Genomic DNA, 17,295 nt, shown 5'->3' with positions numbered 1-17,295 from the left:
TTTGATTTTTTTTAATCTGCAAATCGGCGCCCAAAAATACCGATTTCCGATTGTTATGAAAACTTGAAATCGGCCCCGATTTTAATCGGCCATTCTTCCGATTAATCGGTCGACCTCTAACCTGTACTGACCTCGCCTTCTGGATGATAGCGGGGTGAACAGGCAGTGGCTCGGGTGGTTGTTGTCCTTGATGATCTTTATGGCCTTCCTGTGACATCGGGTGGTGTAGGTGTCCTGGAGGGCAGGTAGTTTGCCCCCGGTGATGCGTTGTGCAGACCTCACTACCAAGGGGAGAAAAGTGTGTGTGTGCTCGCACCAGCTGGAGGTTGTATTCATGGTTTGTTGCATTCCTRCCCTGACATGTCCACAGGGCTTCAACTGAGCTATAGATCGGTCTCTCTCTCATTTCTTCACCTGAACCTAGTTCATTGCCTGATCGTTAGACCACCAAGTCAAGTAGCTAAGATTCAATAGAACATATTGGTGTCTGCAGCCCTGTAAGTTGTTTGTGGTTCAGGTCTCCTCCCTCCTGGCCTGGGGCTTGTTTGGATGGTGATCAGTTATGTACGGARGAAGGAGCCGTAACATCAGCTGTTCCACTGCTCCGGCCCTGGGGAGATGGGGGCTGGGGTACGAGGGGAGAGGGGTGTTGTGATATCYAGTTAGTCTACCCCTGGCTCCTCTTACCTTGGTCCAAAAAATGTCTGTGATCTTTTAAACTCGACCCGCGCCCCACCAAATACTAACCATAGGCCCAACTCAAGTTAACTTCAACACTTAATTTTTTTTATTTATTATTGAGTCCTCTTCCCCTCCCTCCGGAGGGGTATTCTTTTCAATGATTGAGTTGAAGTGATATCGATTCAGTGATAGGTGTTACATGCTACTTGTAGAAGTATACTTAACGATCTCTTTCGGTGTTTTTCGCCCTCTCCATCTCTCAGATGCCAGAGTTTGAGAAGAACACGGTCCACATGAGGGATCCAGAGCGGGTGGAGCAGATCATCTGTGGCATGATCAAGGGTGGCGCCTCCAAACTACAGGTACAGTAGGAGGGGAAGGGTGTGCAAAAAGAAATGGACCGTTCGTATTGGATGAACAGTGACACCCTGTGGTGACCGTATGATGACCAGAGTTATCACTGACTCCCCTCCATGGCTCTCCCGGTTTGTTTTTAGATCATCACTGACTTTGACATGACGTTAAGCCGGTTCGCAGTCCACGGCAAACGCTGCCCCACGTGTCATAGTRAGTACAACATAAAACCAGCTCAACATTCACTGGCATTCTAAATAAGTTACCTGCCTGTGACTGTCTCCAGCCTGTCCGTCTGACCAAAGTCCTCTCCACAGATATCATTGACAACTGCAAGCTTGTCACCGAAGATTGTAGGAAGAAGGTTTGTTTGATGTTACTATTGCGTAATAGTATTTGTAGGCGTCACAAAAGCATAAATGTACTAGCATATGTGTTAACGCTAATTGATTTTCCGTCTGTCTTTTAGTTACTTGAGCTTAAGAACACATATTACCCCATAGAGATTGACCCCCATCTAACGATGGAGGAGAAGTATCCATTTATGGTAGAATGGTGAGTAGACGCACGCGCACGCATGCACACACACGCGCACGCACAATTGCTCTCGCTAAGGCGCACTCTCTGTGTGTTGACAGGTATTTTAAGTCCCACACATTACTGGTGGAGCAGAGGCTACAGAAGGACAAACTCTCAGAGGTGGTGAGAGACTCAGACGCCTGCCTGAGGTAAGACCTGATAGAAMATKTTGAAATAATTTAAWCTACAGAAAGCAGCTCGGGACACAAGTTGAACCAGAGTGGCCGTTATTGCCGCTTCATGAACATGAGCTCTACGAAATATTGTTTATCATTTATTTCTGCCTGTGAATAATTTTTGTTCATATAAGCTGTATGTCAGTCCCACAGAGGGCTATGAGAGGTTTTAATGCTTACATGTCTTTCCCACAGGGAGGGCTATGAGTGGTTCTAATGCTTACATGTCTGTCCCACAGGGAGGGCTATGAGCCGTTCTTTGACCGGCTCCATCAGCACAACGTGCCCGTGTTCATCTTCTCAGCGGGTCTGGGAGACGTCCTGGAGGAGATCATCCACCAGGCGGGGGTCTACCACCCCAACGTCAAGGTGGTGTCCAACTTCATGGACTTCGACGAAAATGTAAGTTCCCCCCTGTCCCTCGAGGAGAGCTTGGTACATGCTGAGGATAGGCCTGAGTTTCTGAGTGTTGATAAAGCTGATAATAAAGCTATGGTTCTACCTGGGTGTATGCATTGCATTCACATCAGTTGGCTCCGTTCCATTTAAACTCAAGTATTTTTCTTCTCTCAGGGCGAGCTGAGGGGCTTCAAGGGAGAGCTGATCCATGTGTTCAACAAGCACGACGGCGCCCTGCGCAACACGGAGTACTTCAAACAGGTGAAGGACAACTGCAACATCGTGCTGCTGGGAGACTCGTTAGGCGACCTCAACATGGCTGACGGCGTGCCCAATGTGGAGAACATCCTCAAGATCGGCTTCCTCAACGACAAGGTGCCCGCAACCCACCCTTATGACCCCCCCCCAAATCGCCAGTCAGCACTTCTATCTGCTCTCATCACCAGCTAAATTGCTGGACATTAATAGTCTGAAGATGTGACTAGTGACTGATATGAAAGTATGAGGTTATGTGCTGTGTCTGTGCCAATCTGCATAGTAATTATTCTCTCTTTCCTGGCAGGTGGAGGATCGTTTGGAGAAATATCTGGACTCTTATGACATCGTCCTGGTAAAGGACGAGACTTTAGATGTGCCCAATTCCATCCTTCAGAAGATTATATAACTCACCMCTCCCCTTCATACTGAAACATTTCCCCAAACCCATGGAAAATGAACCAACCTCTGGACCCCCAGACGGACGTTACTGGCCCCCGTCACTGACTCACAGCCTCTCGACATACACTAGCTCCATGGGCACCACTCTTTGGATCCCACCTCTGCCACCAACCATAGAGTCATGGTTGGGTACTGGATGTTCCCTTCACCTCTTTATGAAGACATTTATTCTCCTCTCAATGAACTATTTTAAAGTACACAGCCTCAGTCTTTGTTTGTCTGTAACCTTGTCATCGTCCTCCACCCCATAACTAAAWAGTAATAGCAACCCMAAAAAAAGCAAGCTAAATCTTTTATTTTTCACGTTATTGTTATTCATAATATTTTTTATATTGTAATGCTTGTATCAGTTTGCAAATCATAAACCGAGCATCCACACGAACACAGCAACAGTCTTTTGAAACGGTCCTAGCATCCACACTAAATCACCTCCTTGCATTGTGCAACAGTTTGGCTACAGGAATCAATGTAGGTCTGAAAAAAATAACTTGAACCTGTCTGAGTGAACCATACTCAGACATTGGTATGAGTATTATCAGTGGTTTTATGGATGTAGTAATGGATTCTGTCTTGCACAAGAAAAGTCATGTATACACCTCTTATCAGTTTTCACATGGGGACTTTGCTACCATAGCCACACTGCAAAGTAGCACATTATTTTACAAGAATACTAACACTGCACATTTAATGTGCCAAGTAAATAGACTGCATGGTTGTTATAGATACCCTATGGTGCTTATATCAAGAAATGAAACAATTGTCAATGAGTTGAGATAATAGTAGTAACTAGTGGTGCTAAAGTTTTTTATAAGTTAGTTATGGGTTACTACTGTTAGTGTAACTGACTTTATGAACAATATAGTGTAAAATAAAGTGCTACCTAAGAAGTCATTACACAGAGGAAAAGTAGCCTACTCAATAGGCAGTATATTACAAGAGAACACCACTGGATAAAGCACCGTTGTCTGTGGATCAGTGATGTTCAATAAGACTAATATTTTGTTTAACTTGGCCTTTTATCCACACCCATTGACCTTTTTTAATTTTGTTGTTCAAATTTGAACTCTACCTCAAACTTGGAAATGTTTCTTACCCCCCTTAAGTTTCTCAGTTTTGTCTTGCACATGTTTGATGTTTATTTTAAATGTTAGCATTTTAAATGTGCTGCTACTCCTGCATGTTGCCTTTTCTTAACTTTGAATTTGACAGAGGGGGGGCGGAAACGTGTCAATAAAACTTGTCAAATAACATGTTTTTGTTGTTCAACTGTAGGTTGAAGGTTGTGTGGGGATTGTGGTTGAAACCAAGCTGTAMTACCAAAATAGACCTCTAGATGACGACAAAGTTTAATTAAATGTGACGTTTTCACTGTAGKTAGTTATTAAAAGACGCGTCTGCAAAATCCATACATACGTGGCATACTTGTGCTGGACTGGTTTCTTTCTAATTCATCTGGCTCGTTGGTCTAGGGGTATGATTCTCGCTTAGGGTGCGAGAGGTCCCGGGTTCAAATCCCGGACGAGCCCAACTTTTACTAAAAATATGAAACTGAATGACTGACAAGTTATTGTGATAACAGTGTAATAAACACTAACGTGTAAAACATTAAGGATCTACAAGAAATCAATGAGTGAGTTCCAAGATGCACAAGGCAACAGATTATTGAGAAATTGRATGCAAGTCTATGGTTATAATACAGATTTCATTCCAAAGACCTTAGAATAAGATTGGAAGTGCCATTGAAGTGCTATATTATCCTCAAATTAGTACAGTGAAATGCCTTTCTTGCAAACTCAAAACCCAACAATGCAATAATGTAATACTAGAAAAAAACGAGAAATAAGAAATATACCTCAAACGTATGTGTGTATGTAAATATATATATATATATGTAAGCAATTAACGGTCAATTAAAAAAAGAAATTGAGTGACATTTAATGTGCAWTCACGTGATTAGATTGAGAATTTCTACCTCTGTTTACCTGAACGTCTGTGCCGAATAAAAACTCAGTTTCCCATGAAGCTGTGAGTTTGTGCGTTTCCGATCATGCGCGCAAGTACTCGAGTCTATCGTTAGTGTCACTGCTATGACAACAGGGAGATGGCTTCAAGCAAATTGATGAGGCACACGCAAAATTAGATTTTTATCTGAACTGCAAACCCCAGACGTTCAGACAGRCTCGTCTTGTTAGAGGTAAGAGAAGCACGTTTAGAATTTGGGAATGTCGCTGGAATGTTGAAACTAGACGTTTGTTAGCCTCCAAGCCAAKCACAAGCACAGCCAGCGCTAATTAGCCAGCTAACGTTAACTTAGCTCGAGGTCTTTCCTGGCTGGCTAGCTTACTAACGTTACATCTTGCTTGTTACCAAAAGAGAATCGTGCACGTCGTCCAGTTTAGTTTGTTTTTGTTCATAACAATAGTTAAACACATGGACATTGCTTGCCCGCAACCCCTACTAGCTAGCTAGTTTTATCAACAGATTATGCATGTTGCTACCTAGATAACGTTACGGTTATATCTAGCTAGTTATGTGGAAATCATTCTAATGAAGTGTCATCGGAGCTCTACTTGATATGCATGACACACCTGGATAATGTTGAATTATGTGGTTGATTGCTGAATGTTGGATTTGCTTTGCTGTCTGTCAAGTAGATGAAAAGGGGCTGCTGAAAGGTCTTGGCCATGATAGTCAAGTAGGCAGGTGGTATAAGGCTACAAGATATAGGCATATAATATTCCACTTGTGTAATCTTTCAAAATCGAAATAATAGGGCTATCATTTTAATGGTTATATATGGTCTTGGTGTAGAGGGAGGGGGAAGAAGGGATTCTCTCTATGGATTAGCTGTCCATTCCACCTGCTCAGCAGTTGACAATTAGGAAAGCTGCTTGGCCCACGCCCTGATACAATCCCTGGTCATGTGACTCAGCTGTCATTGGCTAGTGTAACAGTCTTACCGTTAGTGTCACACACAGACCACTGTCCAAACCTCCCTCTGGGTCCTGGAGTCAAAGAAACATCAGCATGTAGCCTATATGGGCCAACTGTAAGAGGTAGGCGCTAATCCCCTGCAATAAAAGCAGATGATCAGTGAATTACCAGACACAAACACCACACACATGCTAGTTTGATAAAGCACTGCACATCTGAGGCTGGCACCCATTAGGCTTAGAGTGAGTTAAAGTAGGATTAGACAGATCATGCCATATAAGAACCTAGGTGGAATACATGAACGCCAACCCTTCCAATTTTTCATCCTTCTATTTGGTTCCAAGTGGGATAGACAAACAGCACGTATTACCCACATTGCTTTCACCTGTCCATTATTTTTAAATGGAGGAGATGAAGAAATGTATTGATGAGTGTCAGTCAGCCTGCTGGTCACGTGTGGAAGACTAACAAGCAGTGTTATGTGTATGGTGTCCAGCAGAGCGGCGATATGATCCTCTGTCTGTTTGTCTCTGTCTGTGTCTTTCTTTCTTTCTGTGTGTGTGTGTCTGTCTGTTTGTCTCCTCTGCAGTAGCATGTCTCTGTTCAAGGCGCGTGATTGGTGGGCCGCGGTGCTGGGTGAGGGTGAGGAGTTTGACCAGGGATGCCTGTGTGTTGGAGATGTGGACAACAGCGGYAGCGGACATGGTAAGAAGGTGTGGGGTCGTGGTGTGTCGTAGTGCAGAGTGCAGTCAAAAGACACTGTTCACTAATAGACCACAAAACAAACAATGAGAGTGAAAGTKCCCCTGGTACCATAGTCTTATTTACATGCACAAATCTGATTTGTTCATTGGCTAATTGACTTGATTTTCTGGATCTTTATTACCATGTTTAAAACATACCATTTGCCCTCTCGATACATAGCACATACACTGAGTGTACAAAACATTAGGAACACCTTCCTAATATTGAATTGCACCCCCCCCTTTGCCCTCAGAACAGCCTCAATTCATCGGGGCATGAACTCTACAAGGTGTCAAAAGCGTTCCACTGGGATGCTGGCCCATGTTGATTCCAATGCTTCACAGAGTTGTGTCAAGTTGACTGGCGTTCCTTTGGGTGGTGGACCATTCTTGATACASACAGGAAACTGTTAGTGTGAACCCAGAGGTATTGCAGTTCTTGACACAAACCGGTGTGCCTGGCACCTACTACCATACCCTGTTCAAAGGCACTTAAATCTTTTGTCTTGCCCATTCACACATACACAATTCATGTCTCAATTGTGTCAATGCTTAAAAATCCTTCTTTAAACGCTCTCCTCCGCCTTCATCTACACTGATTGAAGTGGATTTAACAAGTGACATCAAAAAGGGATCATAAGCTTTCACCTGGATTCACCTGGTTCAGTCTGTCATGAAGAGCAGGTGTTCTTAATGATTTGTACACTCAGTGTACAACGAAGGAGCAATATGAGACCATACCACAACATCTAAGCTGAGTAAGTAGCAATGTTTATGTCCTCTCTCCTCTTAGATAAATCGTGGTGGGCAGCACATGGCATGCTGCGGGTCTCTCCCCCCCACCCTGCCAGCCTGGAGAGCCCAGCCCGGCCCACAGTCAGCTACTGGAGGTGCAGCTCAGAGACCCCGTCATCCAGGTTGAAGTGGGCAAGTTTGTCCGTAAGACCAGGGCACACGCACCTACTGCTCAAATAGTAAGCTACACGCCACCTACTGCTCAAATAGTAAGCTACACGCGCTACTGCTCAATAGCTATGCTACACCGACCTACTGATCAAATAGTAAGCTACACGCACCTACTGCTCAAATAGTATGCTACCACGCACCTACTGCTCAAATAGTAAGCTACAGCCACCTACTGCTCAAAAGTATGCTAACACCTACTGATCAATAGTAAGCTACACGCACCTACTGCTCAAATAGTAAGCTACACGCACCTATGCTCAAAATAGTATGCTACACGCGCCTACTGCTCAAATAGTAAGCTACACGCACCTACTGCTCAAATAGTAAGCTACACGCACCTACTGCTCAAATAGTAAGCTACACGCACCTACTGCTCAATAGAAGCTACACGCCCTACTCTCAAATAGTAAGCTACACGCACCTACTGCTCAAATAGTAAAGCTACACGCACCTACTGCTCAAATAGTAAGCTAACCACCGCGCCTACTGCTCAAATAGTATGCTACACGCGCCTACTGCTCAAATAGGATGCTACAAGCGCCTACTGCTCAAATAGTATGCTACACGCGCCTACTGCTCAAATAGTATGCTACACGCACCTACTGCTCAAATAATAAGCTACACGCACCTTACTGCTCAAAAAGTAAGCTACACGCGCCTACTGCTCAAATAGTATGACTACACGCGCCTACTGCTCAAATAGTATGCTACACGCGCCTACTGCTCAAATAGTATGCTACACGCGCCACTGCTCAAATAGTATGCTACACGCGCCTACTGCTCAAATAGTATGCTACACGCGCCTACTGCTCAAATAGTATGCTACACGCGCCTACTGCTCAATAGTATGCACACGGCCTACTGCTCAAATAGTAAGCTACACGCGCTACTCTCAAAAGAAGCTACACGCGCCTACTGCTCAAATAGTATGCTGACACGCGCCTACTGCTCAAATAGTATGCTACACGCGCCTCACTGCTCAAAAGTAGTGACACGCGCCTCTGCTCAAATAGTATGCTACACGCGCCTCTGCTCAAATGGTACTACACACGGCCTCTGCTCAAATAGATTGCTACACGCGCCTACTGCCAATAGTATGCTAACCACGCGCCTACTGCTCAAGTGGTAGCGACACGCGCCTCCTGCTCAAGTGGTAAGCGACACGCGCCTCCTGCTCAAGTGGTAAGCGACAACCGCCTCCTGCTCAAGTGGTTAAGCGACACGCGCCTCCTGCTCAAGTGGTAAGCGACACGCGCCTCCTGCTCAAGTGGTAAGCGACACGCGCCTCCTGCTCAAGTGGTAAGCGACACGCACCTACTGCTCAAGTGGTAAGCGACACGCACCTACTGCTCTGGAATGTATGCTTATGATGCTATCACTGACTATAAGCAATCCAGTTGGTATCACAACTGGCCRTGATTGGGAGTCCCATAGGACGGTGCTTGGGAGGCCCAATGTCATCCGGGTTTGGCCGGGCTAGGCCGTCATTGTAAATAAGAATTTGTTCTTAACTGACTTGCCTATTTAAATAAAGGTCACTCAGTCATTGTATTAATAATTCATTTTGTCCTCCTCCTTCTCTGGTATTCTGGCACTCAAAAGTGTGGCCAAAAGTGTGGCCTGGAATTACAGGTCAAATTGGCAATTATGGCATTAACTTAACATAGCCCTACTTACAATCTTAAAGTACCACCTCACGAATGGAATTCTCTACCCTCATTGTCCTACATCACTGCACCGAAGGACTAGAATTTCACAGGAATGATGATGTCACGTGTTGGGAGACAATGGCTTTTCCTGTAGCTACCCACCCAGTCCTAAACACACATTAGCTTCATGTACATAGTAGGGCCAAGGGTTTTTCCTGATCACATGACCTTGCTGACCCTGTCGTGAACTCCTGACCATAGTCATACTGTCAGGCTGTGAAATACCCTGTACCACAAAGTCAAGAGGTAGTTGGTGTCAGGGCGTTTGGTTATCCACTGAGTAGATAGACATCAATGGAGTTCATGAACCTATGGCATTGACTTTAACTTTGTTCTTGTCTTAATCTGCTTCCAGTAAATCCTGACCACCATGTCATGAGTTCGGCTTTCTCCATGTGATTTATCATACCGTATCAACCACCTAGTCTCAAACCTGGCTGGTTCCACTACTTTAAGCTAACCACCAAGTTACCAACACATAGCTGGAGACACCCCACTGTCCCATTTCAAATGTTGTTAAAGGAAATTTGTTCTCAAGGACTCTAACTTGCTAAATACAGGTTGAGTAAATACTCAAATATTTTGAACAAAAAATGTCAACCGCTAGACTGAAACCGCCATTGCCCCCTCTGCTCTCCCTATGGCCAAAAGTGTTCAAGAAAGAGGGGGATAGGAGGAGAAAGGGAGGAATGGAATGGTGAGGGAAGACGGGAATGTTGGGATATGTCATAAAGGTGGTCCATTCCTGGGTGCACAGGGACCKCCTGGAGAGACAGGCTTCCAGGAAAAGCCAGGCGTTTTTCCAAAAGCTTTTCCCACAAAAGGGATGTATGAGTCAAAGGATTCTTTCTTCTGTTTGTTTGCATTTTATGTTAGTGTATGTTTTGAGGAAGCTGGTTTTGGTTAGCGTTTTTAATGACCATTGAGTGTTCTCTAAACAGAGAAACACATTGTAAATGTTGTCTCTAGAGCAGTGGGGTGGGAGATGGTGAAATGTTTTCTCATTGACAGTGGGCACTGTGGTTTTGAGTAAAGAAGAAATCACCTGGCTTCATTTTTAGTTGTTTTTCCTCCGTAAACATGACAGCAGGGTTGACGACAGACATGTTCCTCCGCAAAGCTGTAGAACACATGTGCAAACCATAGATTTACATCAAACAGATTTGTCATTTTTTCCTATGTATATTGTATTATATTTATCTGTTCACAACTTGTTCTTGAAGTAGCAGTTGCCCCCAGAATACACATTTAGGGCCAGAGTTGACTACCCCCAGTCCTAACCTTTTCCATTAGGATATACAGTTGGAAGTTTACATACACTTAGGTTGAAGTCATTAAAACTCGTTTTTCAACCACTCCACAAATTTCTTGTTAACAAACTATAGTTTTGGCAAGTCGGTTAGGACATCTACTTTGTGCATGACATAAGTCATTTTTTCAACAATTGTTTACAGACAGATTATTTCACTTATAATTCACTGTATCACAATTCCAGTGGGTCAGAAGTTTACATGCACTAAATTGACTGTGCCTTTAAACAGCTTGGAAAGCTTCTGATAGGCTAATTGACATCATTTGAGTCAATTGGAGGTGTACCTGTGGATGTATTTCAAGGCCTACCTTCAAACTCAGTGCCTCTTTGCTTGACATCATTGGCAAATCAAAAGAAATCAGCCAAGACCTCAGAAAAGAAATTGTAGACCTCCACAAGTCTGGTTCATCCTTGGGAGCAATTTCCAAACGCCTGAAGGTACCACATTCATCTGTACAAAAAATAGTAAGCAAGTATAAACACCATGGGACCATGCAGCCGTCATACCGTTCAGGAAAGAGACGTGTTCTGTCTCCTAGAGATGAACGTACTTTGGTGCGAAAATTGCACATGGGAACAAAGATCATACTTTTTGGAGAAATGTCCTCTGGTCTGATGAAACAAAAATAGAACTGGTTGGCCATAATGACCATGTTTATGTTTGGAGGAAAAAGGGTGAGGCTTGCAAGCCAAAAAACACCATACCAACCGTAAAGCACTGGGATGGCAGCATCATGTTGTGGGGGTGCTTTGCTGCAAGAGGGGCTGGTGCACTTCACAAAATAGATGGCATCATGAGGGAGGACAATTATGTGGATATATTGAAGCAACATCTCAAGACATCAGTCARGAAGTTAAAGCTTGGTTGCAAATGAGTCTTCCAAATGGACAATGACCCCAAGCATACTTCCAAAGTTGTGGCAAAATGGCTTAAGGACAACAAAGTCAAGGTATTGGAGTGGCCATCATAAAGGCCTGATCTCAATCCCATAGAAATTTGTGGGCAGAACTGAAAAAGCGTGTGTGAGTAAGGAGGCCTACAAACCTGACTCAGTTACACCAGCTTTGTCAGGAGGAATGGGTCAATTTCCCCAACTTATTGTGRGAAGCTTGTGGAAGGCTACCTGAAATGTTTGACCCAATCATTCTCTCTGCTATTACTCTGACATTTCACATTCTCAAAATAAAGTGGTGATCCTAACTGACTTAAGACAGGGAATTTTTACAAGGATTAAATGTCAGGAATTGTGAAAAACTATGTTTAAATGTATTTGTCTAAGGTGTATGTAAACTTCCGACTTCAACTCTACTTAATTATATCTATACTGATCTACTCTTRTGTCAGTATTGTCCTGTATGTTTTCATTGGCGATTTTGGACGTCTGTTCTTCACAGTGATTGAATGATCTTCTCTGCAGGTGTTCAGATCTGCTTCATCTGGCTGTGCTGCACCCCAGAAAACTGTCTGTGTACTCCGTCTCAGGTAATACCACACATTTCAACATTGGCTGTAATATGCCTGCCACCCCACATTGATTYAGTGGACTACTACAGACTGGAATATGTTCCGGGATTCATGTGATTACAGGAGTTTAGCACATTTAGCACGTCGTCCCCACAGTGACTTTATGTACTGTACATATCCCAACCAAAATTAATGGATTACAGGYAACATCCACACTGAGCTAAAGGCCATGGCTGCCGCTTTCAAGGAGCGGGACACTAATCCAGACACTTATAAGAAATCCCGCTACGACCTCTGACGAGCCATCAAACAAGCAATGCATCAATACAGGACTAAGATCGAATCCTACTACGCCGGCTGTGACGCTCGTCGGATGTGGCAGGGCTTGCAAACTATCACAGATTACAAAGGGAAACCCASCCACGAGCTGCCCAGTGGCACGAGCCTACCAGACAAGATAAAAGCCTTCTATGCTCGCTTCGAGGCAAGCAACACTGAACCATGCATAAGATCAGCAGCAGTTCCGGACATCTGTGTGATCTGGAGTGGCCATCATAAAGGTGATGTGAGTAGGACCGTTAAACAGGTTACCATTCATAAGGCCGCGGGATGGGGGCACTGTTGGTAGCCAAGGATGTAGAACGCGTTTCCCTATCGCTCCTGAGTTARTGACCAAATATATATATTTCTGTTTGGCCAGGCATCTGAAGAGACCCATAAACAATTCAGATCAGGTTTGAGAAATGTAAGTTTGTAATGTCGTCTACCCGGCCAAAAACGGAGTCTGCAAGAGCAGGCCGCAGCAAGCCCGCGCCCTCTCCTGATTCGCCACCGGACGCTGCTAATGCCGGCCCCACGGAAACACTGACTCTGGAGATGCTACAATCCCTGATAGGCACCCTCAAAACCGATATTTTCGGTATAATTGACTCTCTCTCTACCAATCTCAGGTCAGAGATATCAATGGTCAAAGACGAGCTTAAAAAATCTATTGAGAGTATACAGAATAAGCTCGACGAACACGGAGTGGCCTTATCGGATTTGGAACGAGGTGCTACAGACCACAGCACTCGCATTAGCGAGCTAGAGGCTAACGTTGGCTCATTGATAACTAAGGTGGCATACCTCGACAATAGATGCGAAGATATGGAAAGTAGAATGCGGAGGAACAACATTCTTCTACTGGGAATACCGGAGGGAGTGGAGGGCCCAAGACCCACGGAGTTTATGGCCCAGCTGCTTCAGGAGCTGCTCGGTCTGGAGGAGAAGCCACTGCTAGACCGGGCCCACCGCACTCTGCGTAGCCGACCCCGGGATGGAGAACCCCCGCGACCATTTGTCATCAGGGTGCATTTCTTTCACGTCYGCAATGACATATTGAGGAGATCGGGAGAAGCATCCCCTCTCCTCTATAAGGGTAGAAGATTCTCGATATTTGCGGACTACACCACAGCTGTGGCTAAGAAGCGGGCTAGCTTTTGAGCTGTGAAGCGCCAACTACGCGCCTTCCCGGGCGTGAAGTTCGGCCTCATCTACCCTGCGGTTCTGAGACTGACTTTACCGGACGGCTCCWCGCACAGATTCGAGGACCCGGCTTTAGCGGCAGATTTCATCAACAAGAACGTGTAAGCGGCTGTTGTACCGCATGGTGTGGAACAAATGGTTGGTTAGCAGGCTAGTTAGCAGGCCGAATGGTTTGCTAGCGAAGCCAATTTTGCTGGGTTCATCGACATTTGAATGTCATTCTCTTTAAAATATATACTGTATATATATATTTTCTAACCCAGGTTGCCGCCTCTAATGCCAAAATCTGGCTGTTTTACCATCTGTGTTGCTGTTTTACCTCTCTGAACCACCCATCCCGGATCCGGGATCATTGTCATCAGAAACGCTGACTAGCATAGCCTAGCATAGCGCCACAGGTAAATAATATAATATAATATCATGAAATCACAAGTCCAATACAGCAAATGAAAGATAAACATCTTGTGAATCCAGCCAACATGTCCGATTTTTTAAAAATGTTTTACAGCGAAAACACAACATATTTATGTTAGCTTCACACATATCCCAAAAAAACACAGCCATTTTTCACAGCAAAGATAGCTTTCACAAAACCCACAAATAGAGATAAGATTAATCACTAACCTTTGAACATCTTCATCAGATGACACTCATATGACATCATGTTATACAATACATTTATGTTTTGTTCGATAATGTGCATATTTATAGCCACAAATCGTGGTTTTACATTGGCGCCATGTTCAGAAATGGCTCAAAAATAGCCAGAATAATTACAGAGAGCAACGTGAAATCAGAAATACTCATCATAAAACTTTGATGAAGAGATACATGTTTTACATATAATTAAAGATCACTGTTCTCTAATGCAACCACTGGGTTGATTAAAAAATTACTTTAGTAAAAAGCATCCATGCAATAATCTGAGACGGCGCTCAGCCATTCTCCGCCATGTTGGACGTCAACAGAAATACTAAATTACACATCATAAATATTCCTACCTTTGATGATCTTTCATCAGAATGCAGTGCAGGAATCCTAGTTCCACAATAAATCGTTGTTTTGTTTATAATGTCCATTATCTTCTGTCGAATTAGCAACTTTGGCTAGCATGTGTCCCATACACAATTTACGCTATATGAACGAAAACTTCAAAAAGTGATGTTACAAATCGAATAAACTGGTCAAACTCAGTTGAGAATCAATCTTCAGGATGTTTTTCTCAATATATATCCAATAACGTCCCAAACGGACCATTTTTCATGTCTATATGACTCAATGCAAACAAGGACATCCCATGCCCAAGTGCGTGGCCAAAACTGGCAATCTGCCTCACCAATCACTCCAAAAAGCTCTCGTTCGGCCACATCATGCTAGACGCTTCATTCCACGTTCTACTGCCTGTTGACATCTAGTGAGGTCCTGAGGGATCTCCTCCCAGACCTGGACTAAAGCCTGCCGCCAACATCCTGGACAGTCGTGGTTGCAACGTGGCGTTGGTGGATGGAGCGAGACATGATGTCCCAGATGTGCTCAATTGGATTCAGGTCTGGGGAACGGGCGGCCCAGTCCATAGCATCAATGGCAGTCAGGCTACCTCTGGCGAGCACATGGAGGGCTGTGCGGCCCCCCAAAGAAATGCCACCCCACACCATGACTGACCCACCGCCAAACGGTCCATGCTGGAGGATGTTGCAGGCAGCAGAACGTTCTCCACGGCGTCTCCAAGACTCTGTCACGTCTGTCACATGTGCTAGGTGTGAACCTGCTTTCATCTGTGAAGAGCACAGGGCGGCCAGTGGCGAATTTGCCAATCTTGGTGTTCTCTGGCAAATGCCAAACGTCCTGCACGGTGTTGGGCTGTAAGCACACCCCCCACCTGTGGCGTCGGGCCCTCATACCACCCTCATGGAGTCTGTTTCTGACCGTTTGAGCAGACACATGTACATGTTTGTGGCCTGCTGGAGGTCATTTTGCAGGGCTCTGGCAGTGCTCCTCTCTGCTCCTCCTTGCAACAAAGGCGGAGGTAGCGGTCCTGCTGCTGGGTTGTTGCCCTCCTACGGCCTCCTCCACGTCTCCTGATGTACTTGGCCTGTCTCCTGGTAGCGCCTCCATGCTCTGGACACTACGCTGAACAGACCACAGCAAACCTTCTTGCCACAGCTCGCATTGATGTGCCATCCTGGATGAGCTGCACTACCTGAGCCACTTGTGTGGGTTGTAGACTCCGTCTCATGCTACCACTAGAGTGAAAGCACCGCCAGCATTCAAAAGTGACCAAAACATCAGCCAGGAAGCATAGGAACTGAAGAGTGGTCTGTGGTCACCACCTGCAGAACCACTCCTTTCTTGCTAATTGCCTATAATTTCCACCTTTTGTCTATTCATTTGCACAACAGCATGTGACATTTATTGTCATCAGTGTTGCTTCCTAAGTGACAGTTTGATTTCACATGAAAAGTGTGATTGACTTGGAGTTACATTGTGTTTAAGTGTTCCCTTTATTTTTTTGAGCAGTGTATTATATATTATCCTTCTGTCGTCAATACCTCTGAAGCCATTATATCCCTGGATGCAGAGAAAGCGTTTGATCAGGTGGAATGTAAATACCTTTTTTACACTCCAAATTCATGGCTTGGATAAGACKTCTGTACTCATCCCCCTCAAGCCTCTGTCAGGACTAATAACACTCAATCAAACTGCTTCCCTTTGCAACGATCGACACGCCAGGGTTGCCCTTTAAGTCCCTTACTGTTTGCCCTCGCCATAGAACCACTTGCTATAACACTTCGCTCCAACCCCCTCATCAAATGTATAGTCAGATACGGACACGAACACAAACTGTCTTTATATGCAGATGATTTATTATTATACACATCCAACCTTTCTGTCTCTGTTCCTGCTGCCCTTGCCACTTTTGCATCCTTCGGTCAMTTATCAGGGTATAAACTGAATCTCAGTAAAATAAAATTAATGCCGCAAAAATGGCCGCAAAAAAGATTCCACTCTACATAACTTGCCATTTAAAATTGCTCACAATAGTTTTATTTATGTCGGGGTACATGTCACAATCAGATTTGAAAACCTTTTTCAAGCCAACTTTGCTCCTCTTTTAACCCGTACTAAGGATGATTTGGAACGCTGGTCTTTGCTACAACTCTCCTTAGTCGCAATAATTAATTATATTAAAATGAATACTCTGCCTAAATTCTTCTCTATCAGTGCCCTCCGATTTCTTCCCAATACATTTTTCAAAAAGTTYGACGGCCTAATACTACCCTTTTATATGGGACAAAAAGCCCCCCCAGGATGCGAAAACAGCTTTTGCAGAGGCCCAAACCAGATGGCGGTCTAGCTCTACCGGATTTCAGAATCTATTGTTGGGCCACTAACCTTAGGATCATTCACTACTGGTTGCAGAGCAGAGAGATATTCCCACTCCCAATTTGGCTAGAGATGGAGGCTGCCTCGTCTATACCGGCATCATTGTCTTCCCACGCTCACTCCTCCATTAYAGGCCCTTACTCATTCTTCACCAAAAATAYGTGTCAAAACAACATTGAAGATCTGGAATCAATTTAGGCGCCACTTTGGGTTTCAAACAACCTTTTCTTTGGCTCCGGTAGCCTCAAACACAGCTTTTCCCCCATCTATTGTTGATGGTGCTTTCTCAACATGGTCTAGTCTCGGTATTAAAAGATTCAGAGTTCTGTATATTAATACATTTAGTACATTT

At 44.4% G+C, this 17,295-nt stretch overlaps 1 protein-coding gene, 1 non-coding gene and 1 pseudogene across 3 annotated transcripts in view; all 3 read left to right on the top strand.

Annotated features, from left to right (window-relative positions):
* The window catches only part of nt5c3a (5'-nucleotidase, cytosolic IIIA), a 28,104-nt gene extending 24,927 nt beyond the window's left edge, over positions 1 to 3,177 (top strand). For both annotated transcript variants that reach the window (XM_023980307.2, XM_023980309.2), the window contains exons 2-9: positions 945 to 1,043; positions 1,179 to 1,248; positions 1,353 to 1,399; positions 1,505 to 1,590; positions 1,674 to 1,763; positions 2,030 to 2,192; positions 2,364 to 2,564; positions 2,752 to 3,177. In XM_023980307.2, the coding sequence (XP_023836075.1) occupies positions 945 to 1,043; positions 1,179 to 1,248; positions 1,353 to 1,399; positions 1,505 to 1,590; positions 1,674 to 1,763; positions 2,030 to 2,192; positions 2,364 to 2,564; positions 2,752 to 2,853 (858 nt within the window). In that variant the 3' untranslated portion in view covers positions 2,854 to 3,177. The remainder of the gene's footprint in view (positions 1 to 944; positions 1,044 to 1,178; positions 1,249 to 1,352; positions 1,400 to 1,504; positions 1,591 to 1,673; positions 1,764 to 2,029; positions 2,193 to 2,363; positions 2,565 to 2,751) is intronic.
* A 1,183-nt stretch (positions 3,178 to 4,360) lies between these two features.
* Positions 4,361 to 4,432, top strand: trnap-agg (transfer RNA proline (anticodon AGG)). The gene has a single exon. It is a non-coding gene; the product is annotated as a tRNA-Pro (tRNA).
* Positions 4,433 to 4,972: 540 nt separating this feature from the next.
* The window catches only part of LOC111958658 (protein PTHB1-like), a 185,452-nt pseudogene continuing 173,129 nt past the window's right edge, over positions 4,973 to 17,295 (top strand).

Source organism: Salvelinus sp. IW2-2015, linkage group LG35, assembly GCF_002910315.2.
Source record: "Salvelinus sp. IW2-2015 linkage group LG35, ASM291031v2, whole genome shotgun sequence".
NCBI classification, from domain to species: domain Eukaryota; kingdom Metazoa; phylum Chordata; class Actinopteri; order Salmoniformes; family Salmonidae; genus Salvelinus; species Salvelinus sp. IW2-2015.
The sequence above is the reverse complement of the archived record's forward strand: the minus strand, read 5'-3'. Positions and strand labels throughout refer to the sequence as shown.